The sequence below is a fragment of the Garra rufa genome, unplaced genomic scaffold, assembly GCF_049309525.1.
Source record: "Garra rufa unplaced genomic scaffold, GarRuf1.0 hap1_unplaced_002, whole genome shotgun sequence".
NCBI classification, from domain to species: domain Eukaryota; kingdom Metazoa; phylum Chordata; class Actinopteri; order Cypriniformes; family Cyprinidae; genus Garra; species Garra rufa.
In genome coordinates, this window is record NW_027394277.1 from 7,188,144 (window position 1) to 7,215,325 (window position 27,182).

Here is a 27,182-nt window from a genome sequence, read left to right on the forward strand (position 1 = left end):
TTCAGAGCACAGGTGTCCTCAGTGCTGGCCTGCACTGATCTCAGATCACTCCCACACAGTGATGTCGCTGCGTGTTCAGCTCCCATACACCACTGTATGTTTGTTCACCTTGGTCAGTCAGACGTCCCCCCTTGGCATGGGGCAGCTGGACAATCACTTTGCTAATCTTTATTGCCTTCTGGTGCTTGGCTGTTTTCCGGCGGTCTGTAGAGTCCGCTGAATCGAGCGATCGCTGTACGGAAGAAGGCTGTAGCATTTGGGTGGTGACTCACAGTGTGATGTGGATATCTGAGGGGAAAGATTTTCTGGCGTTGATGCCATCTTCCCTTGGTGCCTGTCGCGTTGTCTCACGTAGGCTCAGATGCTGGTCGTAGCAGTCGTGTTCTTAGCTGCTGTATTCAGTTTTGACAGTTTTGACTGCTGGTACAAATGGCTGGGGTCCTGTTAGCTGGAGGTGGAGCTAAGCAGATCTGTCTCGTGGTCACACTGGGCAATGTTCTTGCTTAAGAGTCAATGTTTTGCAGACAGGCGTGTGTTGTAGCCTACTGCAGTGTTCAGGAAGACAGCGTTTTGTGGTGACAGCTGTCAGATTCCCGGCCAGCTTGCTGGCGTGTGAGGTGTGAACAGTGGGCTGTTAGGCCCGGGAGAGATTTTGTGTTGAGCTCTCCTGTTTGTTCATATTGTTATCTGCAAGAATTTGAGTTCTTTAAGGTGTGCTGGGTTCATTGTAAAGAGAGCTTCCGCTGTTTAGGAGTGTTCTCCTGTACTGCTCTCTGCGCTCAGTCTGTGGGGGTGTTGCAGGCGTGTCTTGAAGCTTTTCTCCTCTCTCCTCGTGTAGGTCCTTGTCCTCTTCATCCGCTATCTCTGAACATCCAGATGGTCTAGGCGGTTCTGCGCGCTGTCCTGGTTCCGTCGTGGGTGAAGCTTTCTCCGCTGCGGCTTTAGTCAGACGATCTTGTTGAGGGCGTGGTCACTGATGGTCCGGGCTGTAGATGAGTTGATTGGTTCTCTGCAGCCGTAGCTCTTGACTGGATCGTGATCCATTCGCCTGTGTGCGTGGTCGTCCGGCTGTTCTCCGCTCAGGGGCTGTAGTCACTAGACCCAGGGCAGGATGGCATCTTTGCCTTGTCTGGACTGGATGGCGAGACTGGATGGTGACATGTTGACACAAATAGAGAGGGAGAGACAAAGCACAACGAGCCAATGCAAGTCCGTACAGAACTAATGAGCTAAAATGTTGCTATGTGTTGCGCCTTAACTGATGTCATCAGATGGTGACGCAAACTAAACGCTTATTATCCTAGCTTTAAAGAAGGGGTCAGATAGTTTGTGTGGGTAAACACAGGAAACTATGAGTAAACTTAATGATGAGCGATTAACTTTAGAGCTATTCAGTTCATCTGTGTAGTTACCAAAAGATTTCACTGATGTTCAGACAGGTTCAGTCTCTAATAGGGAGAAAAATAAAAACAAGATCCATCAGAAAGAGAGGTATAAAGGGTTAAAGCAAAAGAGAGAAAGTGAGCTGACTGCCAGCCCTGAGGTCAGTGACGGGGCCCACCAGGTGGGGGCGCTATGGAGTCGTCACACCTGGGAAATGGCAGAGCTGAGAGAGCAAAAGAGAGAAAGGCCCCCCTGGGATGGGCCGAATTACCCGGGGTAGTGAGAGTGCAACTTGATCGATTTGGTCAAAGTTTAAATTTAAATCAAGACTGTTTAATCAAAAATTTAAAATGAGCAAATACAATTATAATTGCTAGAGGGAGAGTTGAATCTAAGGCGGTGAAATAATTAAAATTAAATCACACACACACAAAAAAACATACATTATGTTAATTATCATTATGGTTTAAATAACAATAATTAATAATGTAACATCAAAAGGAAAAGAGAAGGGAGAGACTGACTGGGACTATCTATAAGCGTTGTTGCTCAAAGAAAAATAAATAAAAAATAAAATAAAATAAAAAAAATAATATGAAATCAGGCATAGGTATTGGAAGAGGTTTTAGACAGACTTCTATCTTTTAATAGAAGGAAATACCTTTTATGCGGGATTTCAGATTCCACCTTGTGTGGATTTAAACGCGCATCTAAGCGCAGTTACCATGGCGATGCGTGATCGCGGGTGTATCTTTCTTGTGTCCGTTTTACTGAACACAGGTACATGTGTTTTGCAAACTTTAACTTAATAGGATGCTTACACTATTAAAAGGTTGCTTAGTTACGATGCGTGCACCTTGATCTTGAGTCAGCCTGCTGACACAAGACTTGTGTGTGCTTTGCACAAAACAAATAAATAACACTCGATCAAGATTTGTACAGTAATAACGCGAAGTTGTTTACTATATTAAATCTATTCGACGAGCAAACGGGGTCAACCTAATCAGTTAGCTAAGCTGAGGTTTTAACCCAAAGGAGCAAGATAGCTGATTAGCATTGGAGTGCACATCAATGGCTAATCTATCTACACTCAAAATATAAAGATATGGCCTTTGTAAGGTGAAAGAGGAACATCGCTCAATCAGCTTCTTCACGCAAAAATAGAGGTTTTCTTCGCTCAATTTAGGGTGGCTTTAAGACGCGCTATAAAAGATTGCTTCGTTTTATAGGGTCAATATATAAACTGCAGTTAAGTTACATCTTCAACAGCGGTTTAGTTTCTCTGTGCGAGAGGCTCAAACATCTGTGAAGGTGTTAAAGGTGGGCTTGGCCACACCGTTCTAACACACACACACACAAACAAAAGAGACGCGAGTCGCGAGCCGAGTTTGAATAAACAAGCATGCAGACACACAAACTATTCCTGAGCCGCTCACATCACATAGTTTAAAACTGCCCCGCATTCTAACGCCAATTAATGTAGAGAATTTTGGTTAGCTCAAAGAATTTAAGATGATCAATATATGTGTGTATATGCCTGAGACTGTTTCTCTCATCACATATACACTGCAAACTCCACCAGGTCTTATAACCAATGAATAGGATGAAATGAGTTATTTAAAACATACATTTCAGTCAGGGAAAGTAGTTTAACTCACAGGAAATCGTGTATAATAATCGTCATTAAATATACGCAATTTCCAGTTTCTGATCAGTAACAGTAATAACGGTATCGACTGGTTTCTTTGTCCAGCAAATTGTTCAGTGATATCCATTACTCTGACGTTGGCTCGTCGTCACGGCAACGCATTTTTACTAACCAGAACGGAGTTAAACAATTGAACAGAATAGGGCTTAAGGTAGCAATATGAGATCGAAATAGTTTAAGTGACTTTGTAATGTAAGCATTCAGCACAGAGAATCATTATGTGAATATATGGTTGTTTATTAAACTATTCTACTTACAAACGATCGCACATAGACAAACGTACATAAAACACAAATAGACAGAGAACGCGTGAGAGAGAGAGAGTAAGAGAGAGAGAGAGAGAGAGTAAAAGAGAGAGAGAGACAGAAAGTGAGTTTGCAAAGGGACAGGAATGAAACGGTTCTGAACATCCTGAAATCGTTTCTTTTATAAAACGCCTTAAACGCAGCTATCTACGTTTGTAGAAAGGACGGATACTTGCAAGCTTGTTGTTGTTGTGCATTGTTCCGTTTGTGTTCAGTTCAGAAAGTCCTTTCCAGTTCCTTGAGAGTATCGCAGGCCTCATCATCTCCTCCGCTAGGTGAGACCCCCCCCCCCCCCCATGGATCTGGGGGGAGGTGCGGGTGACGTGTCTTTGTGTCCCGAAGGCAAGAGCGAGAAAGTGAGAGAGATGAGGGAAGGTTTATAAACCTGTAGGTCGTTCACGCCCACAGTTGGACCTTGACCAATCCGGTTGATCTGAGTTTTGGAGGGAAGATTGAAAGTCTTTGTCTCTCACAATGGGGTTTCGCATGTGGAAGATGATTGGTTGTTTGGCCACAAAACTTTCAAAAGTTCAATAATACATATAAAGCAATGAGTTATTAAGATGCCACAAACATTAACATTTAGGGAATAATAAATGCTGCTCATAGACACCAAACATGATCTATGTATCTTCTCGTTTGACTGAGTGATTCTAAATGTGAGAGTCTTAGCATGCACAATAATTCACCTATTGCGGATTAATGTTTGAGGCCGACATACATAACAGAAACAACAATATAAGAAAAGGTAACACATTGATACGTGTACATTTCTATATAACTGTATGTGGGACTGCATGTCTGAATAAGGAAAGTCTATCTTTCCCTGCATTTCTGGTAGGAGTCTTATCTTGATGGTGGGGGGATGAGCTGGATAGTGAACAAAGGACTGGCTCATAGCACATAGGTGTTAATCGTGGGGGAGAAGTCATTTAAGGAATATAACTAGTTATTACATGTCTGGTTGGCTCCATGCACTACAACACCATGATATGAGATCTAGCATACATGCATTACAAATCTACATGATTGGTGTTACCTGCTTTGTGTCATTAAACTGGGGTAAACTTTTATTTCTTTGTTTTCCCACCTTAGGTCCAACAGCACTGAAAGAGGAGAGGGGAGAACTGAATGAAACTGAAGAGAAAGTTCAGTTTGAGAATCTTAATGTTTTCATAACTGGAAAAAAACCATTTTGTTCCTTACAGTCAGAAAATACATCTACCCAAAAAAGAGCTCAAAAGGCAAGAACTAGGAGTTTTTTCACTTGCTTTCAGCGTGGAAAGAGTTTCAATGAACAAGGAGAATTTAAAGTCCACATGAAAATTCACACTGGAGAGAGGCGTTTCATCTGCCAACAGTGTGGAAAGAGTTTCACTCGAAAAGGACACCTTAAAGACCACATGAAAATTCACACTGGAGAGAAGCCTTTCATCTGCCAACAGTGTGGAAAGAGTTTCAGTCAAAATACAAACCTTAAAGTCCATATGAAAATTCACACAGGAGAAAAGTCTTTCATCTGCCAACAGTGTGGAAAGAGTTTCATTCAAAAAGCATCCCTTAAAGTCCACATGGAAATTCACACAGGAGAGAGGCGTTTCATCTGCCAACAGTGTGGAAAGAGTTTCTCTTGTAAAGGATACCTTAATATTCACATGAGAATTCACACTGGAGAGAAGCCTTACACATGCAAACAGTGTGGAAAGAGTTTCAGTCAACAAGGACACCTTTACAACCACATGAAGATCCACAATAGAGAGAAGGCTGACAGATCCCCTCAGTGTGGAAAGAGTTTCAACCAAAATGTATAAAAATTCTGATTGGTTGAGCTACATCTGAAGCTGTTGTAAATTACTCTACAAACTGTCATTATATGTTGCCTATGTGTTGCTCGGAAGAAAAAAAACAATGTAGGGTCAGGACCAATCAGACACACACTGCCAGACCAGATAATCTTTACAACTCAAAAGTATGTAGAGAGAATTTAAATAATTCCAACTAATACTCAAAAAAAAAAAAAAAAAAAAGGGACACATACTGCCATAGGAACTGACTTCTATTAATTCTTTGAAAAAAACTTTCTGTAAATGAACACGCATATCCTTAGATCATTGTGTATGTTATTACTGTTTCTTTAGTATTGTGTAATGTTTTTATTAATGTGTTATGATAAATCCATGCATAGTATAACTACACATATAACACATTTGGTCTCCTTGAATTTGTATTTTGATGATCTAAAACATAGTTTATGTTATCTTTTGATACCTATGCAACATATTAGTGTTTTAAGAAACCTTAGTAGTTTTTGCATTAACAACCAATCCCAATACCATTCTCACAAAGAGTTGTAAACTTTCCCTCCAAGAAGATAAAGGCTTCAAACAGTGACTTGCCTCAGTTCTCCAGGCTTTTCTCGGTTCTTTTAGTCCCATGTCTCATCACCTTTCCATCTTCTGGTTGATAAGTCCCAGAGCCGATGCTTCTGCGCCTGGCAGGCCTTGAACTCCTAGGTAGATGAGATAGAACTCTCCAGAACCCTAAGCCTGTGCCAGGCCCTGCAGCCTTGTCTTTTCATTCCCCAAAGATCACAGGATTTCAGCTGGGTCTCACTCTCTCTCTCAGCTCATCATTCTTCTTCACTTTTCACGTTGGAAGAAACTCCCAATCACCTCAGAGTCAGGACAACTTTGGAATTCATCGCTCTTCAAACATGGAAAAACGTGATCCCAAGTCCAAAACCTTGAAACCATTAAGACTTTCATCCGAGACTGCATCAAAACGCTCGTCAACTACCAAGGAAATACAAGTATCATACATTTAACTAGAGGTTTAGTTAAATTTGTAAACCCCGTTGTAAAATGACACTGATGGTTTCATTTAGTTGGCTAACAGACTCTTTTCATAGTCATTTTTCTTGTTTCTCTAATGTCTCAATTTATCCAATCTGACTTGCCCTTCCTCTATGTATGAGTGATTGTATGTTTGTTTGTTTGTTTAGATTAGTCATGGGTTAGTCCTTAATTAATAAAACTCTTGTGCACAAATTACATGAGTCTCTGATTCTGCCTTGTAGATTAATGTCCCTTTCCGATTCTGATCAAGCTACATGCTCTAATACATTATCAGAATCAGAATGAGCTTTATTGCCAGGTATGTTTACACATACTATGAATTTGTTTTAGTGACAGCAGTTCAACAGTGCACCTGAGTGACAGTGAAAAGACAAGACATAGATTATAAAAAAAGAACAATATACAAGTACACAAGACAAAGTGAAAAATAGCAAAAACACAATATACAGAATATGCCATTACTATGTACAGGTATAGTAGGTGCAAATTTGGATGTAAGTAGGTATGGTGTTAAATACTGAATAGATTAATGAAGTGTACAATAGTGCTGCATGTTTCACGTTTACTGACAAATGTTCATGAGATGGATTGCCTGGGGAAAGAAACTGTTCCGGTGTCTTGTCATCTTGGTGGTCAGATCTCTGTAGCACCAACTAGATGGTAACAGTTCAAAGAGTGAGTGTGCTGGATGTGAGGGGTCCAGAGTGATTTTGCCAGCCCTTTTGCACACTCTGGATAAGTAGAGATCTTGAAGGGTAGGAAGGGTTATACCAATTATTCACTCAGCAGTCTGGACTATGCGATGTAGTCTTCTGAGATCAGAATTGGTAGCTGAACTTAACCAGACAGTAATTGAAGTGCAGAGGACGGATTCAACGATGGCAGAGTAGAACTATTTCAGCAGTTCCTGTGGCAGGTTGAGCTTCCTCAGCTGGCGGAGGAAGTACAGTCCCTGCTGGGCCTTTTTCACAATGGAGTCTATGTGAATGTCTCACTTCAGGTCCTGGGAGATGGTGTTGCATAGGAACCTGAATGACTCCACTGTGTTGACAGTGCTGTTCATGATGGTGAGTAGGGGAGAGCAGGGGGGTTTCTCATGAAGTCAACTATCATCTCCACAGGCTTGAGCGTGTTGAGCTCCAGGTTGTTATGACTGCACCAGACAGCCAGCTCTTTAAAGCTGTCCAGCGCCCAGTCAGCCAACCCCTGGCCTCTTCTCTGGAAGCCTGGATCGTCTGAGTCGCCTTCCCGTAGGGCGAACGTGCTTCCAGGCTAGTCTAGTAAACAGGAGATCCTGCGTTTCGAATCCCAGCGATGCCTTTGGTTGCGCACCACAATACAGCCGAGCTCGTGCTTTACCAAAAAACGGACAGCGAATGGCGACACAGAGGAGCTTGTGGACAGCGGGAGGTTTCTCTTGCAACACTACCCTCTCACCTGCTTTTGGAGGATAGCATCGCAGCGGTGCCTTTCCACCGGTGGCTGTCTCTGGCCTCGCTGTTGAATGGGGACCCCAGCGACGCTCTGTTTTTGAACCGTGCAAAGACCTGAGGACTTGTCTTTCTGCCCACCCAGCGATCCTGGGTTCGAATCCCAGTGGTGCCTTTGGTTGCGCGCCACAATACAGCCGAGCTCGTGCTTTACCAAAAAACGGACGGCGAATGGCGACACAGAGGAGCTTGTGGACCGCGGGAGGTTTCTCTTGCAACACTTCCCTCTCACCTGCTTTTGCAGGATAGCATCCCAGGCTATCGAGTCTCACCGAGGAGGCGCCGTGGCTTAGTTGGTTAAAGCTCCTCTGTAGTACACAGGAGTTCCTAGGTTCGAATCCCAACGGTGCCTGGGGTGGCGCTCCAGTCCAGTAAGCGTGCCTCCACTGTGCACAGACCTGAGGACCTGTCTTTCTGCGCACGCAACAGGATGTTTGAAGTGTTGATTCATGCATCCTCTAAGTCACTGCCAGATGAGGTCATTCAAAGGTTGTGGGTTCAAGTCTCACCAGAGTCGTGGCTTTCTGGTAGCTCTCAAACTGTGGAGTTTTGCCCTCAGGCAGTAGAAATTTGTATACATTTTCTTTTAGCATCCGCCTCTGGATGTTTTAACCCTCTGAGTCACTCTCCCGATAACCCTGCTTGCGGTTTGGCGCCGTCGCTTAGTTGGTTAAAGCACCTGTCTTGTAAACAGGAGGTCCTGGGTTCAAATCCCAGTGGTGCCTTGGGCGGGATTCCAGCCCAGCAAGCGCAATTTTTTCCGAAAGCGTCCCGCAAGCAGGGGCAGCGAGTGGTTAATTTTGCTAACCGCCCCGACTCAGTTGTCGGCAAACGCCTTAAAGCTGTCCAGCGCCTGTCTTGTAAACAGGAGATCCTGGGTTCGAATCCCAGCGGTGCCTTTCCACCGGTGGCTGTCTCTGGCCTCGCTGTTGAATGGGGACCCCAGCGACGTCCTGTGTTTTTGAACCGTGCAAAGACCTGAGGACCTGTCTTTCTGCCCACACAGCGTGCCACTCGGTTAAGCTGGACGGGCACAAATCTTTAAGAAAAGCCCTCAGTTGGTTAAAGCGCCTGTCTAGTAAACAGGAGATCCTGGGTTCAAATCCCAGCGGTGCCTTGGGCGGGGTTCCAGCCCAGCAAGCGCAAGCTTTTCCGAAAGCGACCCGCAAGCAGGGGCAGCGAGTGGTTAATTTTGCTAACCGACCCCGACACAGTTGTCGGCAAACGCCTTAAAGCTGTCCAGCGCCCAGTCAGCCAACCCCTGGCCTCTTCTCTGGAAGCCTGGATCGTCTGAGTTGCCTTCCCGTAGAGCGAACGTGCTTCCAGGCTAGTCTAGTAAACAGGAGATCCTGCGTTTCGAATCCCAGCGATGCCTTTGGTTGCGCACCACAATACAGCCGAGCTCGTGCTTTACCAAAAAACGGACGGCGAATGGCGACACAGAGGAGCTTGTGGACCGCGGGAGGTTTCTCTTGCAACACTACCCTCTCACCTGCTTTTGGAGGATAGCATCGCAGGCTAACGGGTCCCACCGAGGAGGCGCCGTGGCTTAGCTGGTCAAAGCGCCTGTCTTGTAAACAGGAGAACCTGGGTTCGAATCCCAGCGGTGCCTTTCCACCGGTGGCTGTCTTTGGCCTCGCTGTTGAATGGGGACCCTGGCGACGCTCTGTTTTTGAACCGTGCAAAGACCTGAGGACCTGTCTTTCTGCCCACACAGCGTGCCACTCGTTTGAGCTGGACGGGCACAAATCTTTAAGAAAAGCCCTCAGTGGCCCAGCCTGGCATACCGACGGGCTCTGTGGCGCAATGGATAGTGCATTGGACTTCTAGACTGCCAGATGAGGCCATTCAAAGGCTGTGGGTTCGAGACCCACCAGAGTCGTGCTTTTTGGCATTTTGTTAAGCCCGTACTGCGCAGTGTTGCTCTCGGACAGCAGAAACCATTTTGAGGCCTCCTGTTCTCAGCGTACATTGATTTAAAAAAAAAATGTCAATCATATTTAAAAGGTAGCAAAACATGCCCAAGATCCAATTCAGTGAGGTATGGCAATCACTGTCTTGCATCAAGTGAAGGCAGCAGGACGTTCGAAGTGTTGATTCATGAATCCTCTAAGCCACCCTCCCCTCGCCTAGCATGCGGGGTGGCGCCGTGGCTTAGTTGGTTAAAGCGCCTGTCTAGTAAACACGAGATCCTGGGTTTAAATCCCAGCGGTGCCTTGGGCGGGGTTCCAGCCCAGCAAGCGCAAGCTTTTCCGAAAGCGACCCGCAAGCAGGGGCAGCGAGTGGTTAATTTTGCTAACCGCCCCGACTCAGTTGTCGGCAAACGCCTTAAAGCTGTCCAGCGCCCAGTCAGCCAACCCCTGGCCTCTTCTCTGGAAGCCTGGATCGTCTGAGTCGCCTTCCCGTAGGGCGAACGTGCTTTCAGGCTAGCCTAGTAAACAGGAGATCCTGCATTTCGAATCCCAGCGATGCCTTTGGTTGCGCACCACAATACAGCCGAGCTCGTGCTTTACCAAAAAACGGACGGCGAATGGCGACATAGAGGAGCTTGTGGACCGCGGGAGGTTTCTCTTGCAACACTACCCTCTCACCTGCTTTTGGAGGATAGCATCGCAGGCTAACGGGTCCTACCGAGGAGGCGCCGTGGCTTAGCTGGTCAAAGCGCCTGTCTTGTAAACAGGAGATCCTGGGTTCGAATCCCAGCGGTGCCTTTCCACCGGTGGCTGTCTCTGGCCTCGCTGTTGAATGGGGACCCCGGCGACGCTCTGTTTTTGAACCGTGCAAAGACCTGAGGACCTGTCTTTCTGCCCACACAGCGTGGCACTCGGTTGAGCTGGACGGGCACAAATCTTTAAGAAAAGCCCTCAGTGGCCCAGCCTGGCATAAACCATTTTGAGGCCTCCTGTTCTCAGCGTACATTGATTTAAAAAAAAAATGTCAATCATATTTAAAAGGTAGCAAAACATGCCCAAGATCCAATTCAGTGAGGTATGGCAATCACTGTCTTGCATCAAGTGAAGGCAGCAGGACGTTCGAAGTGTTGATTCATGAATCCTCTAAGCCGCCCTCCCCTCGCCTAGCATGCGGGGTGGAGCCGTGGCTTAGTTGGTTAAAGCGCCTGTCTAGTAAACAGGAGATCCTGGGTTCGAATCCCAGCGGTGCCTTTGGTTGCGCGCCACAATACAGCCGAGCTCGTGCTTTACCAACAAACGGACGGCGAACGGGTACACAGAGGAGCTTGTGGACCGCGGGAGGTTTCTCTTGCAACACTACCCTCTCACCTGCTTTTGGAGGATAGCATCCCAGGCTATCGAGTCTCACCGAGGAGGCGCCGTGGCTTAGTTGGTTAAAGCTCCTCTGTAGTACACAGGAGATCCTAGGTTCGAATCCCAACGGTGCCTGGGGTGGCGCTCCAGTCCAGTAAGCCTGCCTCCGCTGTGCACAGACCTGAGGACCTGTCTTTCTGTGCACGCAACAGGATGTTTGAAGTGTTGATTCATGCATCCTCTGAGTCACTGCCAGATGAGGTCATTCAATGGTTTTTGTGTTCAAGTCTCACCAGAGTCGTGGCTTTCTGGTAGCTCTCATACTGTGGAGTTTTGCCCTCAGGCAGTAGAAATTTGTAGACATTTTCTTTTAGCATCCACCTCTGGATGTTTTAACCCTCTGAGTCACTGTCCCGATAACCTTGCTTGTGGTTTGGCGCCGTGGCTTAGTTGGTTAAAGCACCTGTCTCGTAAACAGGAGATCCTGGGTTCAAATCCCAGCGGTGCCTTGGGCGGGGTTCCAGCCCAGCAAGCGCAATTCTTTCCGAAAGCGACCCGCAAGCAGGGGCAGCGAGTGGTTAATTTTGCTAACCGACCCCGACTCAGTTGTCGGCAAACGCCTTAAAGCTGTCCAGCGCCCAGTCAGCCAACCCCTGGCCTCTTCTCTGGAAGCCTGGATCGTCTGAGTCGCCTTCCCGTAGGGCGAACGTGCTTCCAGGCTAGCCTAGTAAACAGGAGATCCTGCGTTTCGAATCCCAGCGATGCCTTTGGTTGCGCACCACAATACAGCCGAGCTCGTGCTTTACCAAAAAACGGACGGCGAATGGCGACACAGAGGAGCTTGTGGACCGCGGGAGGTTTCGCTTGCAACACTACCCTCTCACCTGCTTTTGGAGGATAGCATCGCAGGCTAACGGGTCCCACCGAGGAGGCGCCGTGGCTTAGCTGGTCAAAGCGCCTGTCTTGTAAACAGGAGATCCTGGGTTCGAATCCCAGCGGTGCCTTTCCACCGGTGGCTGTCTCTGGCCTCGCTGTTGAATGGGGACCCCGGCGACGCTCTGTTTTTGAACCGTGCAAAGACCTGAGGACCTGTCTTTCTGCCCACACAGCGTGGCACTCGGTTGAGCTGGACGGGCACAAATCTTTAAGAAAAGCCCTCAGTGGCCCAGCCTGGCATACCGACGGGCTCTGTGGCGCAATGGATAGCGCATTGGACTTCTAGACTGCCAGATGAGGCCATTCAAAGGTTGTGGGTTCGAGTCCCACCAGAGTCTTGCTTTTTGGCATTTTGTTAAGCCCGTACTGCGCAGTGTTGCTCTCGGACAGCAGAAACCATTTTGAGGCCTCCTGTTCTCAACGTACATTGATTTAAAAAAAAAATGTCAATCATATTTAAAAGGTAGCAAAACATGCCCAAGATCCAATTCAGTGAGGTATGGCAATCACTGTCTTGCATCAAGTGAAGGCAGCAGGACGTTCGAAGTGTTGATTCATGAATCCTCTAAGCCACCCTCCCCTCGCCTAGCATGCGGGGTGGCGCCGTGGCTTAGTTGGTTAAAGCGCCTGTCTAGTAAACACGAGATCCTGGGTTTAAATCCCAGCGGTGCCTTGGGCGGGGTTCCAGCCCAGCAAGCGCAAGCTTTTCCGAAAGCGACCCGCAAGCAGGGGCAGCGAGTGGTTAATTTTGCTAACCGCCCCGACTCAGTTGTCGGCAAACGCCTTAAAGCTGTCCAGCGCCCAGTCAGCCAACCCCTGGCCTCTTCTCTGGAAGCCTGGATCGTCTGAGTCGCCTTCCCGTAGGGCGAACGTGCTTCCAGGCTAGCCTAGTAAACAGGAGATCCTGCGTTTCGAATCCCAGCGATGCCTTTGGTTGCGCACCACAATACAGCCGAGCTCGTGCTTTACCAAAAAACGGACGGCGAATGGCGACACAGAGGAGCTTGTGGACCGCGGGAGGTTTCGCTTGCAACACTACCCTCTCACCTGCTTTTGGAGGATAGCATCGCAGGCTAACGGGTCCCACCGAGGAGGCGCCGTGGCTTAGCTGGTCAAAGCGCCTGTCTTGTAAACAGGAGATCCTGGGTTCGAATCCCAGCGGTGCCTTTCCACCGGTGGCTGTCTCTGGCCTCGCTGTTGAATGGGGACCCCGGCGACGCTCTGTTTTTGAACCGTGCAAAGACCTGAGGACCTGTCTTTCTGCCCACACAGCGTGGCACTCGGTTGAGCTGGACGGGCACAAATCTTTAAGAAAAGCCCTCAGTGGCCCAGCCTGGCATACCGACGGGCTCTGTGGCACAATGGATAGCGCATTGGACTTCTAGACTGCCAGATGAGGCCATTCAAAGGTTGTGGGTTCGAGTCCCACCAGAGTCTTGCTTTTTGGCATTTTGTTAAGCCCGTACTGCGCAGTGTTGCTCTCGGACAGCAGAAACCATTTTGAGGCCTCCTGTTCTCAACGTACATTGATTTAAAAAAAAAATGTCAATCATATTTAAAAGGTAGCAAAACATGCCCAAGATCCAATTCAGTGAGGTATGGCAATCACTGTCTTGCATCAAGTGAAGGCAGCAGGACGTTCGAAGTGTTGATTCATGAATCCTCTAAGCCACCCTCCCCTCGCCTAGCATGCGGGGTGGCGCCGTGGCTTAGTTGGTTAAAGCGCCTGTCTAGTAAACACGAGATCCTGGGTTTAAATCCCAGCGGTGCCTTGGGCGGGGTTCCAGCCCAGCAAGCGCAAGCTTTTCCGAAAGCGACCCGCAAGCAGGGGCAGCGAGTGGTTAATTTTGCTAACCGCCCCGACTCAGTTGTCGGCAAACGCCTTAAAGCTGTCCAGCGCCCAGTCAGCCAACCCCTGGCCTCTTCTCTGGAAGCCTGGATCGTCTGAGTCGCCTTCCTGTAGGGCGAACGTGCTTCCAGGCTAGCCTAGTAAACAGGAGATCCTGCGTTTCGAATCCCAGCGATGCCTTTGGTTGCGCACCACAATACAGCCGAGCTCGTGCTTTACCAAAAAACGGACGGCGAATGGCGACATAGAGGAGCTTGTGGACCGCGGGAGGTTTCTCTTGCAACACTACCCTCTCACCTGCTTTTGGAGGATAGCATCGCAGGCTAATGGGTCCTACCGAGGAGGCGCCGTGGCTTAGCTGGGCAAAGCGCCTGTCTTGTAAACAGGAGATCCTGGGTTCGAATCCCAGCGGTGCCTTTCCACCGGTGGCTGTCTCTGGCCTCGCTGTTGAATGGGGACCCCGGCGGCGCTCTGTTTTTGAACCGTGCAAAGACCTGAGGACCTGTCTTTCTGCCCACACAGCGTGGCACTCGGTTGAGCTGGACGGGCACAAATCTTTAAGAAAAGCCCTCAGTGGCCCAGCCTGGCATAAACCATTTTGAGGCCTCCTGTTCTCAGCGTACATTGATTTAAAAAAAAAATGTCAATCATATTTAAAAGGTAGCAAAACATGCCCAAGATCCAATTCAGTGAGGTATGGCAATCACTGTCTTGCATCAAGTGAAGGCAGCAGGACGTTCGAAGTGTTGATTCATGAATCCTCTAAGCCGCCCTCCCCTCGCCTAGCATGCGGGGTGGCGCCGTGGCTTAGTTGGTTAAAGCCCCTGTCTAGTAAACAGGAGATCCTGGGTTTGAATCCCAGCGGTGCCTTTGGTTGCGCGCCACAATACAGCCGAGCTCGTGCTTTACCAAAAAACGGACGGCGAACGGGGACACAGAGGAGCTTGTGGACCGCGGGAGGTTTCTCTTGCAACACTACCCTCTCACCTGCTTTTGGAGGATAGCATCCCAGGCTATCGAGTCTCACCGAGGAGGCGCCGTGGCTTAGTTGGTTAAAGCTCCTCTGTAGTACACAGGAGATCCTAGGTTCGAATCCCAACGGTGCCTGGGGTGGCGCTCCAGTCCAGTAAGCCTGCCTCCGCTGTGCACAGACCTGAGGACCTGTCTTTCTGTGCACGCAACAGGATGTTTGAAGTGTTGATTCATGCATCCTCTGAGTCACTGCCAGATGAGGTCATTCAATGGTTTTGGGTTCAAGTCTCACCAGAGTCGTGGCTTTCTGGTAGCTCTCATACTGTGGAGTTTTGCCCTCAGGCAGTAGAAATTTGTAGACATTTTCTTTTAGCATCCGCCTCTGGATGTTTTAACCCTCTGAGTCACTGTCCCGATAACCCTGCTTGTGGTTTGGCGCCGTGGCTTAGTTGGTTAAAGCTCCTGTCTCGTAAACAGGAGATCCTGGGTTCAAATCCCAGCGGTGCCTTGGGCGGGGTTCCAGCCCAGCAAGCGCAATTCTTTCCGAAAGCGACCCGCAAGCAGGGGCAGCGAGTGGTTAATTTTGCTAACCGACCCCGACTCAGTTGTCGGCAAACGCCTTAAAGCTGTCCAGCGCCCAGTCAGCCAACCCCTGGCCTCTTCTCTGGAAGCCTGGATCGTCTGAGTCGCCTTCCCGTAGGGCGAACGTGCTTCCAGGCTAGCCTAGTAAACAGGAGATCCTGCGTTTCGAATCCCAGCGATGCCTTTGGTTGCGCACCACAATACAGCCGAGCTCGTGCTTTACCAAAAAACGGACGGCGAATGGCGACACAGAGGAGCTTGTGGACCGCGGGAGGTTTCGCTTGCAACACTACCCTCTCACCTGCTTTTGGAGGATAGCATCGCAGGCTAACGGGTCCCACCGAGGAGGCGCCGTGGCTTAGCTGGTCAAAGCGCCTGTCTTGTAAACAGGAGATCCTGGGTTCGAATCCCAGCGGTGCCTTTCCACCGGTGGCTGTCTCTGGCCTCGCTGTTGAATGGGGACCCCGGCGACGCTCTGTTTTTGAACCGTGCAAAGACCTGAGGACCTGTCTTTCTGCCCACACAGCGTGGCACTCGGTTGAGCTGGACGGGCACAAATCTTTAAGAAAAGCCCTCAGTGGCCCAGCCTGGCATACCGACGGGCTCTGTGGCGCAATGGATAGCGCATTGGACTTCTAGACTGCCAGATGAGGCCATTCAAAGGTTGTGGCTTCGAGTCCCACCAGAGTCTTGCTTTTTGGCATTTTGTTAAGCCCGTACTGCGCAGTGTTGCTCTCGGACAGCAGAAACCATTTTGAGGCCTCCTGTTCTCAACGTACATTGATTTAAAAAAAAATGTCAATCATATTTAAAAGGTAGCAAAACATGCCCAAGATCCAATTCAGTGAGGTATGGCAATCACTGTCTTGCATCAAGTGAAGGCAGCAGGACGTTCGAAGTGTTGATTCATGAATCCTCTAAGCCACCCTCCCCTCGCCTAGCATGCGGGGTGGCGCCGTGGCTTAGTTGGTTAAAGCGCCTGTCTAGTAAACACGAGATCCTGGGTTTAAATCCCAGCGGTGCCTTGGGCGGGGTTCCAGCCCAGCAAGCGCAAGCTTTTCCGAAAGCGACCCGCAAGCAGGGGCAGCGAGTGGTTAATTTTGCTAACCGCCCCGACTCAGTTGTCGGCAAACGCCTTAAAGCTGTCCAGCGCCCAGTCAGCCAACCCCTGGCCTCTTCTCTGGAAGCCTGGATCGTCTGAGTCGCCTTCCCGTAGGGCGAACGTGCTTCCAGGCTAGCCTAGTAAACAGGAGATCCTGCGTTTCGAATCCCAGCGATGCCTTTGGTTGCGCACCACAATACAGCCGAGCTCGTGTTTTACCAAAAAACGGACGGCGTATGGCGACATAGAGGAGCTTGTGGACCGCGGGAGGTTTCTCTTGCAACACTACCCTCTCACCTGCTTTTGGAGGATAGCATCGCAGGCTAACAGGTCCTACCGAGGAGGCGCCGTGGCTTAGCTGGTCAAAGCGCCTGTCTTGTAAACAGGAGATCCTGGGTTCGAATCCCAGCGGTGCCTTTCCACCGGTGGCTGTCTCTGGCCTCGCTGTTGAATGGGGACCCCGGCGACGCTCTGTTTTTGAACCGTGCAAAGACCTGAGGACCTGTCTTTCTGCCCACACAGCGTGGCACTCGGTTGAGCTGGACGGGCACAAATCTTTAAGAAAAGCCCTCAGTGGCCCAGCCTGGCATAAACCATTTTGAGGCCTCCTGTTCTCAGCGTACATTGATTTAAAAAAAAAATGTCAATCATATTTAAAAGGTAGCAAAACATGCCCAAGATCCAATTCAGTGAGGTATGGCAATCACTGTCTTGCATCAAGTGAAGGCAGCAGGACGTTCGAAGTGTTGATTCATGAATCCTCTAAGCCGCCCTCCCCTCGCCTAGCATGCGGGGTGGCGCCGTGGCTTAGTTGGTTAAAGCGCCTGTCTAGTAAACAGGAGATCCTGGGTTCGAATCCCAGCGGTGCCTTTGGTTGCGCGCCACAATACAGCCGAGCTCGTGCTTTACCAAAAAGCGAACGGGGACACAGAGGAGCTTGTGGACCGCGGGAGGTTTCTCTTGCAACACTACCCTCTCACCTGCTTTTGGAGGATAGCATCCCAGGCTATCGAGTCTCACCGAGGAGGCGCCGTGGCTTAGTTGGTTAAAGCTCCTCTGTAGTACACAGGAGATCCTAGGTTCGAATCCCAACGGTGCCTGGGGTGGCGCTCCAGTCCAGTAAGCCTGCCTCCGCTGTGCACAGACCTGAGGACCTGTCTTTCTGTGCACGCAACAGGATGTTTGAAGTGTTGATTCATGCATCCTCTGAGTCACTGCCAGATGAGGTCATTCAATGGTTTTGTGTTCAAGTCTCAGCAGAGTCGTGGCTTTCTGGTAGCTCTCATACTGTGGAGTTTTGCCCTCAGGCAGTAGAAATTTGTAGACATTTTCTTTTAGCATCCGCCTCTGGATGTTTTAACCCTCTGAGTCACTGTCCCGATAACCCTGCTTGTGGTTTGGCGCCGTGGCTTAGTTGGTTAAAGCACCTGTCTCGTAAACAGGAGATCCTGGGTTCAAATCTCAGCGGTGCCTTGGGCGGGGTTCCAGCCCAGCAAGCGCAATTCTTTCCGAAAGCGACCCGCAAGCAGGGGCAGCGAGTGGTTAATTTTGCTAACCGACCCCGACTCAGTTGTCGGCAAACGCCTTAAAGCTGTCCAGCGCCCAGTCAGCCAACCCCTGGCCTCTTCTCTGGAAGCCTGGATCGTCTGAGTCGCCTTCCCGTAGGGCGAACGTGCTTCCAGGCTAGCCTAGTAAACAGGAGATCCTGCGTTTCGAATCCCAGCGATGCCTTTGGTTGCGCACCACAATACAGCCGAGCTCGTGCTTTACCAAAAAACGGACGGCGAATGGCGACACAGAGGAGCTTGTGGACCGCGGGAGGTTTCGCTTGCAACACTACCCTCTCACCTGCTTTTGGAGGATAGCATCGCAGGCTAACGGGTCCCACCGAGGAGGCGCCGTGGCTTAGCTGGTCAAAGCGCCTGTCTTGTAAACAGGAGATCCTGGGTTCGAATCCCAGCGGTGCCTTTCCACCGGTGGCTGTCTCTGGCCTCGCTGTTGAATGGGGACCCCGGCGACGCTCTGTTTTTGAACCGTGCAAAGACCTGAGGACCTGTCTTTCTGCCCACACAGCGTGGCACTCGGTTGAGCTGGACGGGCACAAATCTTTAAGAAAAGCCCTCAGTGGCCCAGCCTGGCATACCGACGGGCTCTGTGGCGCAATGGATAGCGCATTGGACTTCTAGACTGCCAGATGAGGCCATTCAAAGGTTGTGGGTTTGAGTCCCACCAGAGTCTTGCTTTTTGGCATTTTGTTAAGCCCGTACTGCGCAGTGTTGCTCTCGGACAGCAGAAACCATTTTGAGGCCTCCTGTTCTCAACGTACATTGATTTAAAAAAAAAATGTCAATCATATTTAAAAGGTAGCAAAACATGCCCAAGATCCAATTCAGTGAGGTATGGCAATCACTGTCTTGCATCAAGTGAAGGCAGCAGGACGTTCGAAGTGTTGATTCATGAATCCTCTAAGCCACCCTCCCCTCGCCTAGCATGCGGGGTGGCGCCGTGGCTTAGTTGGTTAAAGCGCCTGTCTAGTAAACACGAGATCCTGGGTTTAAATCCCAGCGGTGCCTTGGGCGGGGTTCCAGCCCAGCAAGCACAAGCTTTTCCGAAAGCGACCCGCAAGCAGGGGCAGCGAGTGGTTAATTTTGCTAACCGCCCCGACTCAGTTGTCGGCAAACGCCTTAAAGCTGTCCAGCGCCCAGTCAGCCAACCCCTGGCCTCTTCTCTGGAAGCCTGGATCGTCTGAGTCGCCTTCCCGTAGGGCGAACGTGCTTCCAGGCTAGCCTAGTAAACAGGAGATCCTGCGTTTCGAATCCCAGCGATGCCTTTGGTTGCGCACCACAATACAGCCGAGCTCGTGTTTTACCAAAAAACGGACGGCGTATGGCGACATAGAGGAGCTTGTGGACCGCGGGAGGTTTCTCTTGCAACACTACCCTCTCACCTGCTTTTGGAGGATAGCATCGCAGGCTAACAGGTCCTACCGAGGAGGCGCCGTGGCTTAGCTGGTCAAAGCGCCTGTCTTGTAAACAGGAGATCCTGGGTTCGAATCCCAGCGGTGGCTTTCCACCGGTGGCTGTCTCTGGCCTCGCTGTTGAATGGGGACCCCGGCGACGCTCTGTTTTTGAACCGTGCAAAGACCTGAGGACCTGTCTTTCTGCCCACACAGCGTGGCACTCGGTTGAGCTGGACGGGCACAAATCTTTAAGAAAAGCCCTCAGTGGCCCAGCCTGGCATAAACCATTTTGAGGCCTCCTGTTCTCAGCGTACTTTGATTTAAAAAAAAAATGTCAATCATATTTAAAAGGTAGCAAAACATGCCCAAGATCCAATTCAGTGAGGTATGGCAATCACTGTCTTGCATCAAGTGAAGGCAGCAGGACGTTCGAAGTGTTGATTCATGAATCCTCTAAGCCGCCCTCCCCTCGCCTAGCATGCGGGGTGGCGCCGTGGCTTAGTTGGTTAAAGCGCCTGTCTAGTAAACAGGAGATCCTGGGTTCGAATCCCAGCGGTGCCTTTGGTTGCGCGCCACAATACAGCCGAGCTCGTGCTTTACCAAAAAGCGAACGGGGACACAGAGGAGCTTGTGGACCGCGGGAGGTTTCTCTTGCAACACTACCCTCTCACCTGCTTTTGGAGGATAGCATCCCAGGCTATCGAGTCTCACCGAGGAGGCGCCGTGGCTTAGTTGGTTAAAGCGCCTGTCTAGTAAACAGGAGATCCTGGGTTCGAATCCCAGCGGTGCCTTTGGTTGCGCGCCACAATACAGCCGAGCTCGTGCTTTACCAAAAAACGGACGGCGAACGGGGACACAGAGGAGCTTGTGGACCGCGGGAGGTTTCTCTTGCAACACTACCCTCTCACCTGCTTTTGGAGGATAGCATCCCAGGCTATCGAGTCTCACCGAGGAGGCGCCGTGGCTTAGTTGGTTAAAGCGCCTGTCTAGTAAACAGGAGATCCTGGGTTCGAATCCCAGCGGTGCCTTTGGTTGCGCGCCACAATACAGCCGAGCTCGTGCTTTACCAAAAAACGGACGGCGAACGGGGACACAGAGGAGCTTGTGGACCGCGGGAGGTTTCTCTTGCAACACTACCCTCTCACCTGCTTTTGGAGGATAGCATCCCAGGCTATCAAGTCTCACCGAGGAGGCGCCGTGGCTTAGTTGGTTAAAGCTCCTCTGTAGTACACAGGAGATCCTAGGTTCGAATCCCAACGGTGCCTGGGGTGGCGCTCCAGTCCAGTAAGCCTGCCTCCGCTGTGCACAGACCTGAGGACCTGTCTTTCTGTGCACGCAACAGGATGTTTGAAGTGTTGATTCATGCATCCTCTGAGTCACTGCCAGATGAGGTCATTCAATGGTTTTGGGTTCAAGTCTCACCAGAGTCGTGGCTTTCTGGTAGCTCTCATACTGTGGAGTTTTGCCCTCAGGCAGTAGAAATTTGTAGACATTTTCTTTTAGCATCCGCCTCTGGATGTTTTAACCCTCTGAGTCACTGTCCCGATAACCCTGCTTGTGGTTTGGCGCCGTGGCTTAGTTGGTTAAAGCACCTGTCTCGTAAACAGGAGATCCTGGGTTCAAATCCCAGCGGTGCCTTGGGCGGGGTTCCAGCCCAGCAAGCGCAATTCTTTCCGAAAGCGACCCGCAAGCAGGGGCAGCGAGTGGTTAATTTTGCTAACCGACCCCGACTCAGTTGTCGGCAAACGCCTTAAAGCTGTCCAGCGCCCAGTCAGCCAACCCCTGGCCTCTTCTCTGGAAGCCTGGATCGTCTGAGTCGCCTTCCCGTAGGGCGAACGTGCTTCCAGGCTAGCCTAGTAAACAGGAGATCCTGCGTTTCGAATCCCAGCGATGCCTTTGGTTGCGCACCACAATACAGCCGAGCTCGTGCTTTACCAAAAAACGGACGGCGAATGGCGACACAGAGGAGCTTGTGGACCGCGGGAGGTTTCGCTTGCAACACTACCCTCTCACCTGCTTTTGGAGGATAGCATCGCAGGCTAACGGGTCCCACCGAGGAGGCGCCGTGGCTTAGCTGGTCAAAGCGCCTGTCTTGTAAACAGGAGATCCTGGGTTCGAATCCCAGCGGTGCCTTTCCACCGGTGGCTGTCTCTGGCCTCGCTGTTGAATGGGGACCCCGGCGACGCTCTGTTTTTGAACCGTGCAAAGACCTGAGGACCTGTCTTTCTGCCCACACAGCGTGGCACTCGGTTGAGCTGGACGGGCACAAATCTTTAAGAAAAGCCCTCAGTGGCCCAGCCTGGCATACCGACGGGCTCTGTGGCGCAATGGATAGCGCATTGGACTTCTAGACTGCCAGATGAGGCCATTCAAAGGTTGTGGGTTCGAGTCCCACCAGAGTCTTGCTTTTTGGCATTTTGTTAAGCCCGTACTGCGCAGTGTTGCTCTCGGACAGCAGAAACCATTTTGAGGCCTCCTGTTCTCAACGTACATTGATTTAAAAAAAAAATGTCAATCATATTTAAAAGGTAGCAAAACATGCCCAAGATCCAATTCAGTGAGGTATGGCAATCACTGTCTTGCATCAAGTGAAGGCAGCAGGACGTTCGAAGTGTTGATTCATGAATCCTCTAAGCCACCCTCCCCTCGCCTAGTATGCGGGGTGGCGCCGTGGCTTAGTTGGTTAAAGCGCCTGTCTAGTAAACACGAGATCCTGGGTTTAAATCCCAGCGGTGCCTTGGGCGGGGTTCCAGCCCAGCAAGCGCAAGCTTTTCCGAAAGCGACCCGCAAGCAGGGGCAGCGAGTGGTTAATTTTGCTAACCGCCCCGACTCAGTTGTCGGCAAACGCCTTAAAGCTGTCCAGCGCCCAGTCAGCCAACCCCTGGCCTCTTCTCTGGAAGCCTGGATCGTCTGAGTCGCCTTCCCGTAGGGCGAACGTGCTTCCAGGCTAGCCTAGTAAACAGGAGATCCTGCGTTTCGAATCCCAGCGATGCCTTTGGTTGCGCACCACAATACAGCCGAGCTCGTGTTTTACCAAAAAACGGACGGCGTATGGCGACATAGAGGAGCTTGTGGACCGCGGGAGGTTTCTCTTGCAACACTACCCTCTCACCTGCTTTTGGAGGATAGCATCGCAGGCTAACAGGTCCTACCGAGGAGGCGCCGTGGCTTAGCTGGTCAAAGCGCCTGTCTTGTAAACAGGAGATCCTGGGTTCGAATCCCAGCGGTGCCTTTCCACCGGTGGCTGTCTCTGGCCTCGCTGTTGAATGGGGACCCCGGCGACGCTCTGTTTTTGAACCGTGCAAAGACCTGAGGACCTGTCTTTCTGCCCACACAGCGTGCCACTCGGTTGAGCTGGACGGGCACAAATCTTTAAGAAAAGCCCTCAGTGGCCCAGCCTGGCATAAACCATTTTGAGGCCTCCTGTTCTCAGCGTACATTGATTTAAAAAAAAAATGTCAATCATATTTAAAAGGTAGCAAAACATGCCCAAGATCCAATTCAGTGAGGTATGGCAATCACTGTCTTGCATCAAGTGAAGGCAGCAGGACGTTCGAAGTGTTGATTCATGAATCCTCTAAGCCACCCTCCCCTCGCCTAGCATGCGGGGTGGCGCCGTGGCTTAGTTGGTTAAAGCGCCTGTCTAGTAAACACGAGATCCTGGGTTTAAATCCCAGCGGTGCCTTGGGCGGGGTTCCAGCCCAGCAAGCGCAAGCTTTTCCGAAAGCGACCCGCAAGCAGGGGCAGCGAGTGGTTAATTTTGCTAACCGCCCCGACTCAGTTGTCGGCAAACGCCTTAAAGCTGTCCAGCGCCCAGTCAGCCAACCCCTGGCCTCTTCTCTGGAAGCCTGGATCGTCTGAGTCGCCTTCCCGTAGGGCGAACGTGCTTCCAGGCTAGCCTAGTAAACAGGAGATCCTGCGTTTCGAATCCCAGCGATGCCTTTGGTTGCGCACCACAATACAGCCGAGCTCGTGTTTTACCAAAAAACGGACGTCGTATGGCGACATAGAGGAGCTTGTGGACCGCGGGAGGTTTCTCTTGCAACACTACCCTCTCACCTGCTTTTGGAGGATAGCATCGCAGGCTAACAGGTCCTACCGAGGAGGCGCCGTGGCTTAGCTGGTCAAAGCGCCTGTCTTGTAAACAGGAGATCCTGGGTTCGAATCCCAGCGGTGCCTTTCCACCGGTGGCTGTCTCTGGCCTCGCTGTTGAATGGGGACCCCGGCGACGCTCTGTTTTTGAACCGTGCAAAGACCTGAGGACCTGTCTTTCTGCCCACACAGCGTGCCACTCGGTTGAGCTGGACGGGCACAAATCTTTAAGAAAAGCCCTCAGTGGCCCAGCCTGGCATAAACCATTTTGAGGCCTCCTGTTCTCAGCGTACATTGATTTAAAAAAAAAATGTCAATCATATTTAAAAGGTAGCAAAACATGCCCAAGATCCAATTCAGTGAGGTATGGCAATCACTGTCTTGCATCAAGTGAAGGCAGCAGGACGTTCGAAGTGTTGATTCATGAATCCTCTAAGCCGCCCTCCCCTCGCCTAGCATGCGGGGTGGCGCCGTGGCTTAGTTGGTTAAAGCGCCTGTCTAGTAAACAGGAGATCCTGGGTTCGAATCCCAGCGGTGCCTTTGGTTGCGCGCCACAATACAGCCGAGCTCGTGCTTTACCAAAAAGCGAACGGGGACACAGAGGAGCTTGTGGACCGCGGGAGGTTTCTCTTGCAACACTACCCTCTCACCTGCTTTTGGAGGATAGCATCCCAGGCTATCGGGTCTCACCGAGGAGGCGCCGTGGCTTAGTTGGTTAAAGCTCCTCTGTAGTACACAGGAGATCCTAGGTTCGAATCCCAACGGTGCCTGGGGTGGCGCTCCAGTCCAGTAAGCCTGCCTCCGCTGTGCACAGACCTGAGGACCTGTCTTTCTGTGCACGCAACAGGATGTTTGAAGTGTTGATTCATGCATCCTCTGAGTCACTGCCAGATGAGGTCATTCAATGGTTTTGGGTTCAAGTCTCACCAGAGTCGTGGCTTTCTGGTAGCTCTCATACTGTGGAGTTTTGCCCTCAGGCAGTAGAAATTTGTAGACATTTTCTTTTAGCATCCGCCTCTGGATGTTTTAACCCTCTGAGTCACTGTCCCGATAACCCTGCTTGTGGTTTGGCGCCGTGGCTTAGTTGGTTAAAGCTCCTGTCTCGTAAACAGGAGATCCTGGGTTCAAATCCCAGCGGTGCCTTGGGCGGGGTTCCAGCCCAGCAAGCGCAATTCTTTCCGAAAGCGACCCGCAAGCAGGGGCAGCGAGTGGTTAATTTTGCTAACCGACCCCGACTCAGTTGTCGGCAAACGCCTTAAAGCTGTCCAGCGCCCAGTCAGCCAACCCCTGGCCTCTTCTCTGGAAGCCTGGATCGTCTGAGTCGCCTTCCCGTAGGGCGAACGTGCTTCCAGGCTAGCCTAGTAAACAGGAGATCCTGCGTTTCGAATCCCAGCGATGCCTTTGGTTGCGCACCACAATACAGCCGAGCTCGTGCTTTACCAAAAAACGGACGGCGAATGGCGACACAGAGGAGCTTGTGGACCGCGGGAGGTTTCGCTTGCAACACTACCCTCTCACCTGCTTTTGGAGGATAGCATCGCAGGCTAACGGGTCCCACCGAGGAGGCGCCGTGGCTTAGCTGGTCAAAGCGCCTGTCTTGTAAACAGGAGATCCTGGGTTCGAATCCCAGCGGTGCCTTTCCACCGGTGGCTGTCTCTGGCCTCGCTGTTGAATGGGGACCCCGGCGACGCTCTGTTTTTGAACCGTGCAAAGACCTGAGGACCTGTCTTTCTGCCCACACAGCGTGGCACTCGGTTGAGCTGGACGGGCACAAATCTTTAAGAAAAGCCCTCAGTGGCCCAGCCTGGCATACCGACGGGCTCTGTGGCGCAATGGATAGCGCATTGGACTTCTAGACTGCCAGATGAGGCCATTCAAAGGTTGTGGGTTCGAGTCCCACCAGAGTCTTGCTTTTTGGCATTTTGTTAAGCCCGTACTGCGCAGTGTTGCTCTCGGACAGCAGAAACCATTTTGAGGCCTCCTGTTCTCAACGTACATTGATTTAAAAAAAAATGTCAATCATATTTAAAAGGTAGCAAAACATGCCCAAGATCCAATTCAGTGAGGTATGGCAATCACTGTCTTGCATCAAGTGAAGGCAGCAGGACGTTCGAAGTGTTGATTCATGAATCCTCTAAGCCACCCTCCCCTCGCCTAGCATGCGGGGTGGCGCCGTGGCTTAGTTGGTTAAAGCGCCTGTCTAGTAAACACGAGATCCTGGGTTTAAATCCCAGCGGTGCCTTGGGCGGGGTTCCAGCCCAGCAAGCGCAAGCTTTTCCGAAAGCGACCCGCAAGCAGGGGCAGCGAGTGGTTAATTTTGCTAACCGCCCCGACTCAGTTGTCGGCAAACGCCTTAAAGCTGTCCAGCGCCCAGTCAGCCAACCCCTGGCCTCTTCTCTGGAAGCCTGGATCGTCTGAGTCGCCTTCCCGTAGGGCGAACGTGCTTCCAGGCTAGCCTAGTAAACAGGAGATCCTGCGTTTCGAATCCCAGCGATGCCTTTGGTTGCGCACCACAATACAGCCGAGCTCGTGTTTTACCAAAAAACGGACGGCGTATGGCGACATAGAGGAGCTTGTGGACCGCGGGAGGTTTCTCTTGCAACACTACCCTCTCACCTGCTTTTGAAGGATAGCATCGCAGGATAACAGGTCCTACCGAGGAGGCGCCGTGGCTTAGCTGGTCAAAGCGCCTGTCTTGTAAACAGGAGATCCTGGGTTCGAATCCCAGCGGTGCCTTTCCACCGGTGGCTGTCTCTGGCCTCGCTGTTGAATGGGGACCCCGGCGACGCTCTGTTTTTGAACCGTGCAAAGACCTGAGGACCTGTCTTTCTGCCCACACAGCGTGGCACTCGGTTGAGCTGGACGGGCACAAATCTTTAAGAAAAGCCCTCAGTGGCCCAGCCTGGCATAAACCATTTTGAGGCCTCCTGTTCTCAGCGTACATTGATTTAAAAAAAAAATGTCAATCATATTTAAAAGGTAGCAAAACATGCCCAAGATCCAATTCAGTGAGGTATGGCAATCACTGTCTTGCATCAAGTGAAGGCAGCAGGACGTTCGAAGTGTTGATTCATGAATCCTCTAAGCCGCCCTCCCCTCGCCTAGCATGCGGGGTGGCGCCGTGGCTTAGTTGGTTAAAGCGCCTGTCTAGTAAACAGGAGATCCTGGGTTCGAATCCCAGCGGTGCCTTTGGTTGCGCGCCACAATACAGCCGAGCTCGTGCTTTACCAAAAAACGGACGGCGAACGGGGACACAGAGGAGCTTGTGGACCGCGGGAGGTTTCTCTTGCAACACTACCCTCTCACCTGCTTTTGGAGGATAGCATCCCAGGCTATCGAGTCTCACCGAGGAGGCGCCGTGGCTTAGTTGGTTAAAGCGCCTGTCTAGTAAACAGGAGATCCTGGGTTCGAATCCCAGCGGTGCCTTTGGTTGCGCGCCACAATACAGCCGAGCTCGTGCTTTACCAAAAAACGGACGGCGAACGGGGACACAGAGGAGCTTGTGGACCGCGGGAGGTTTCTCTTGCAACACTACCCTCTCACCTGCTTTTGGAGGATAGCATCCCAGGCTATCAAGTCTCACCGAGGAGGCGCCGTGGCTTAGTTGGTTAAAGCTCCTCTGTAGTACACAGGAGATCCTAGGTTCGAATCCCAACGGTGCCTGGGGTGGCGCTCCAGTCCAG

The 27,182-nt window shown here is 50.9% G+C and overlaps 2 protein-coding genes and 44 non-coding genes across 46 annotated transcripts in view; 45 read left to right on the top strand and 1 right to left on the bottom strand.

Moving 5' to 3' along the window:
* LOC141305341 (uncharacterized) overlaps positions 1–27,182 on the bottom strand; it is a 587,365-nt gene that overhangs the window by 484,812 nt on the left and 75,371 nt on the right. The gene's annotated exons all lie outside the window — the stretch shown is intronic.
* On the top strand, positions 4,353–6,340 carry LOC141305403 (uncharacterized). The gene is made up of 2 exons (XM_073832504.1): positions 4,353–4,359; positions 4,492–6,340. The coding sequence occupies exons 1-2, from the start codon at positions 4,353–4,355 to the stop codon at positions 5,205–5,207; spliced, it is 723 nt and encodes a 240-aa protein (XP_073688605.1). The 3' UTR covers positions 5,208–6,340.
* Positions 8,393–8,466, top strand: trnat-ugu (transfer RNA threonine (anticodon UGU)). Its single transcript has one exon. It is a non-coding gene; the product is annotated as a tRNA-Thr (tRNA).
* Positions 9,280–9,353, top strand: trnat-ugu (transfer RNA threonine (anticodon UGU)). Its single transcript has one exon. It is a non-coding gene; the product is annotated as a tRNA-Thr (tRNA).
* On the top strand, positions 9,534–9,623 carry trnar-ucu (transfer RNA arginine (anticodon UCU)). Its single transcript is given in 2 exon segments — positions 9,534–9,570; positions 9,588–9,623. It is a non-coding gene; the product is annotated as a tRNA-Arg (tRNA).
* trnat-agu (transfer RNA threonine (anticodon AGU)) lies at positions 9,885–9,958 on the top strand. The gene has a single exon. It is a non-coding gene; the product is annotated as a tRNA-Thr (tRNA).
* On the top strand, positions 10,379–10,452 carry trnat-ugu (transfer RNA threonine (anticodon UGU)). Its single transcript has one exon. It is a non-coding gene; the product is annotated as a tRNA-Thr (tRNA).
* Positions 10,832–10,905, top strand: trnat-agu (transfer RNA threonine (anticodon AGU)). Its single transcript has one exon. It is a non-coding gene; the product is annotated as a tRNA-Thr (tRNA).
* trnat-cgu (transfer RNA threonine (anticodon CGU)) lies at positions 11,443–11,516 on the top strand. The gene has a single exon. It is a non-coding gene; the product is annotated as a tRNA-Thr (tRNA).
* On the top strand, positions 11,938–12,011 carry trnat-ugu (transfer RNA threonine (anticodon UGU)). Its single transcript has one exon. It is a non-coding gene; the product is annotated as a tRNA-Thr (tRNA).
* On the top strand, positions 12,192–12,281 carry trnar-ucu (transfer RNA arginine (anticodon UCU)). Its single transcript is given in 2 exon segments — positions 12,192–12,228; positions 12,246–12,281. It is a non-coding gene; the product is annotated as a tRNA-Arg (tRNA).
* Positions 12,543–12,616, top strand: trnat-agu (transfer RNA threonine (anticodon AGU)). Its single transcript has one exon. It is a non-coding gene; the product is annotated as a tRNA-Thr (tRNA).
* On the top strand, positions 13,037–13,110 carry trnat-ugu (transfer RNA threonine (anticodon UGU)). The gene has a single exon. It is a non-coding gene; the product is annotated as a tRNA-Thr (tRNA).
* Positions 13,291–13,380, top strand: trnar-ucu (transfer RNA arginine (anticodon UCU)). The gene is given in 2 exon segments: positions 13,291–13,327; positions 13,345–13,380. It is a non-coding gene; the product is annotated as a tRNA-Arg (tRNA).
* trnat-agu (transfer RNA threonine (anticodon AGU)) lies at positions 13,642–13,715 on the top strand. The gene has a single exon. It is a non-coding gene; the product is annotated as a tRNA-Thr (tRNA).
* Positions 14,136–14,209, top strand: trnat-ugu (transfer RNA threonine (anticodon UGU)). The gene has a single exon. It is a non-coding gene; the product is annotated as a tRNA-Thr (tRNA).
* On the top strand, positions 14,589–14,662 carry trnat-agu (transfer RNA threonine (anticodon AGU)). Its single transcript has one exon. It is a non-coding gene; the product is annotated as a tRNA-Thr (tRNA).
* trnat-cgu (transfer RNA threonine (anticodon CGU)) lies at positions 15,199–15,272 on the top strand. The gene has a single exon. It is a non-coding gene; the product is annotated as a tRNA-Thr (tRNA).
* trnat-ugu (transfer RNA threonine (anticodon UGU)) lies at positions 15,694–15,767 on the top strand. Its single transcript has one exon. It is a non-coding gene; the product is annotated as a tRNA-Thr (tRNA).
* Positions 15,948–16,037, top strand: trnar-ucu (transfer RNA arginine (anticodon UCU)). The gene is given in 2 exon segments: positions 15,948–15,984; positions 16,002–16,037. It is a non-coding gene; the product is annotated as a tRNA-Arg (tRNA).
* Positions 16,298–16,371, top strand: trnat-agu (transfer RNA threonine (anticodon AGU)). Its single transcript has one exon. It is a non-coding gene; the product is annotated as a tRNA-Thr (tRNA).
* On the top strand, positions 16,792–16,865 carry trnat-ugu (transfer RNA threonine (anticodon UGU)). The gene has a single exon. It is a non-coding gene; the product is annotated as a tRNA-Thr (tRNA).
* On the top strand, positions 17,245–17,318 carry trnat-agu (transfer RNA threonine (anticodon AGU)). The gene has a single exon. It is a non-coding gene; the product is annotated as a tRNA-Thr (tRNA).
* On the top strand, positions 17,848–17,921 carry trnat-cgu (transfer RNA threonine (anticodon CGU)). Its single transcript has one exon. It is a non-coding gene; the product is annotated as a tRNA-Thr (tRNA).
* Positions 18,343–18,416, top strand: trnat-ugu (transfer RNA threonine (anticodon UGU)). The gene has a single exon. It is a non-coding gene; the product is annotated as a tRNA-Thr (tRNA).
* On the top strand, positions 18,597–18,686 carry trnar-ucu (transfer RNA arginine (anticodon UCU)). Its single transcript is given in 2 exon segments — positions 18,597–18,633; positions 18,651–18,686. It is a non-coding gene; the product is annotated as a tRNA-Arg (tRNA).
* On the top strand, positions 18,948–19,021 carry trnat-agu (transfer RNA threonine (anticodon AGU)). The gene has a single exon. It is a non-coding gene; the product is annotated as a tRNA-Thr (tRNA).
* trnat-ugu (transfer RNA threonine (anticodon UGU)) lies at positions 19,442–19,515 on the top strand. Its single transcript has one exon. It is a non-coding gene; the product is annotated as a tRNA-Thr (tRNA).
* On the top strand, positions 19,895–19,968 carry trnat-agu (transfer RNA threonine (anticodon AGU)). Its single transcript has one exon. It is a non-coding gene; the product is annotated as a tRNA-Thr (tRNA).
* Positions 20,125–20,198, top strand: trnat-agu (transfer RNA threonine (anticodon AGU)). Its single transcript has one exon. It is a non-coding gene; the product is annotated as a tRNA-Thr (tRNA).
* Positions 20,362–20,435, top strand: trnat-agu (transfer RNA threonine (anticodon AGU)). The gene has a single exon. It is a non-coding gene; the product is annotated as a tRNA-Thr (tRNA).
* On the top strand, positions 20,972–21,045 carry trnat-cgu (transfer RNA threonine (anticodon CGU)). The gene has a single exon. It is a non-coding gene; the product is annotated as a tRNA-Thr (tRNA).
* Positions 21,467–21,540, top strand: trnat-ugu (transfer RNA threonine (anticodon UGU)). The gene has a single exon. It is a non-coding gene; the product is annotated as a tRNA-Thr (tRNA).
* On the top strand, positions 21,721–21,810 carry trnar-ucu (transfer RNA arginine (anticodon UCU)). Its single transcript is given in 2 exon segments — positions 21,721–21,757; positions 21,775–21,810. It is a non-coding gene; the product is annotated as a tRNA-Arg (tRNA).
* trnat-agu (transfer RNA threonine (anticodon AGU)) lies at positions 22,072–22,145 on the top strand. Its single transcript has one exon. It is a non-coding gene; the product is annotated as a tRNA-Thr (tRNA).
* On the top strand, positions 22,566–22,639 carry trnat-ugu (transfer RNA threonine (anticodon UGU)). The gene has a single exon. It is a non-coding gene; the product is annotated as a tRNA-Thr (tRNA).
* trnat-agu (transfer RNA threonine (anticodon AGU)) lies at positions 23,019–23,092 on the top strand. The gene has a single exon. It is a non-coding gene; the product is annotated as a tRNA-Thr (tRNA).
* On the top strand, positions 23,513–23,586 carry trnat-ugu (transfer RNA threonine (anticodon UGU)). The gene has a single exon. It is a non-coding gene; the product is annotated as a tRNA-Thr (tRNA).
* On the top strand, positions 23,966–24,039 carry trnat-agu (transfer RNA threonine (anticodon AGU)). Its single transcript has one exon. It is a non-coding gene; the product is annotated as a tRNA-Thr (tRNA).
* Positions 24,569–24,642, top strand: trnat-cgu (transfer RNA threonine (anticodon CGU)). The gene has a single exon. It is a non-coding gene; the product is annotated as a tRNA-Thr (tRNA).
* trnat-ugu (transfer RNA threonine (anticodon UGU)) lies at positions 25,064–25,137 on the top strand. Its single transcript has one exon. It is a non-coding gene; the product is annotated as a tRNA-Thr (tRNA).
* trnar-ucu (transfer RNA arginine (anticodon UCU)) lies at positions 25,318–25,407 on the top strand. The gene is given in 2 exon segments: positions 25,318–25,354; positions 25,372–25,407. It is a non-coding gene; the product is annotated as a tRNA-Arg (tRNA).
* trnat-agu (transfer RNA threonine (anticodon AGU)) lies at positions 25,668–25,741 on the top strand. Its single transcript has one exon. It is a non-coding gene; the product is annotated as a tRNA-Thr (tRNA).
* Positions 26,162–26,235, top strand: trnat-ugu (transfer RNA threonine (anticodon UGU)). The gene has a single exon. It is a non-coding gene; the product is annotated as a tRNA-Thr (tRNA).
* Positions 26,615–26,688, top strand: trnat-agu (transfer RNA threonine (anticodon AGU)). Its single transcript has one exon. It is a non-coding gene; the product is annotated as a tRNA-Thr (tRNA).
* Positions 26,852–26,925, top strand: trnat-agu (transfer RNA threonine (anticodon AGU)). Its single transcript has one exon. It is a non-coding gene; the product is annotated as a tRNA-Thr (tRNA).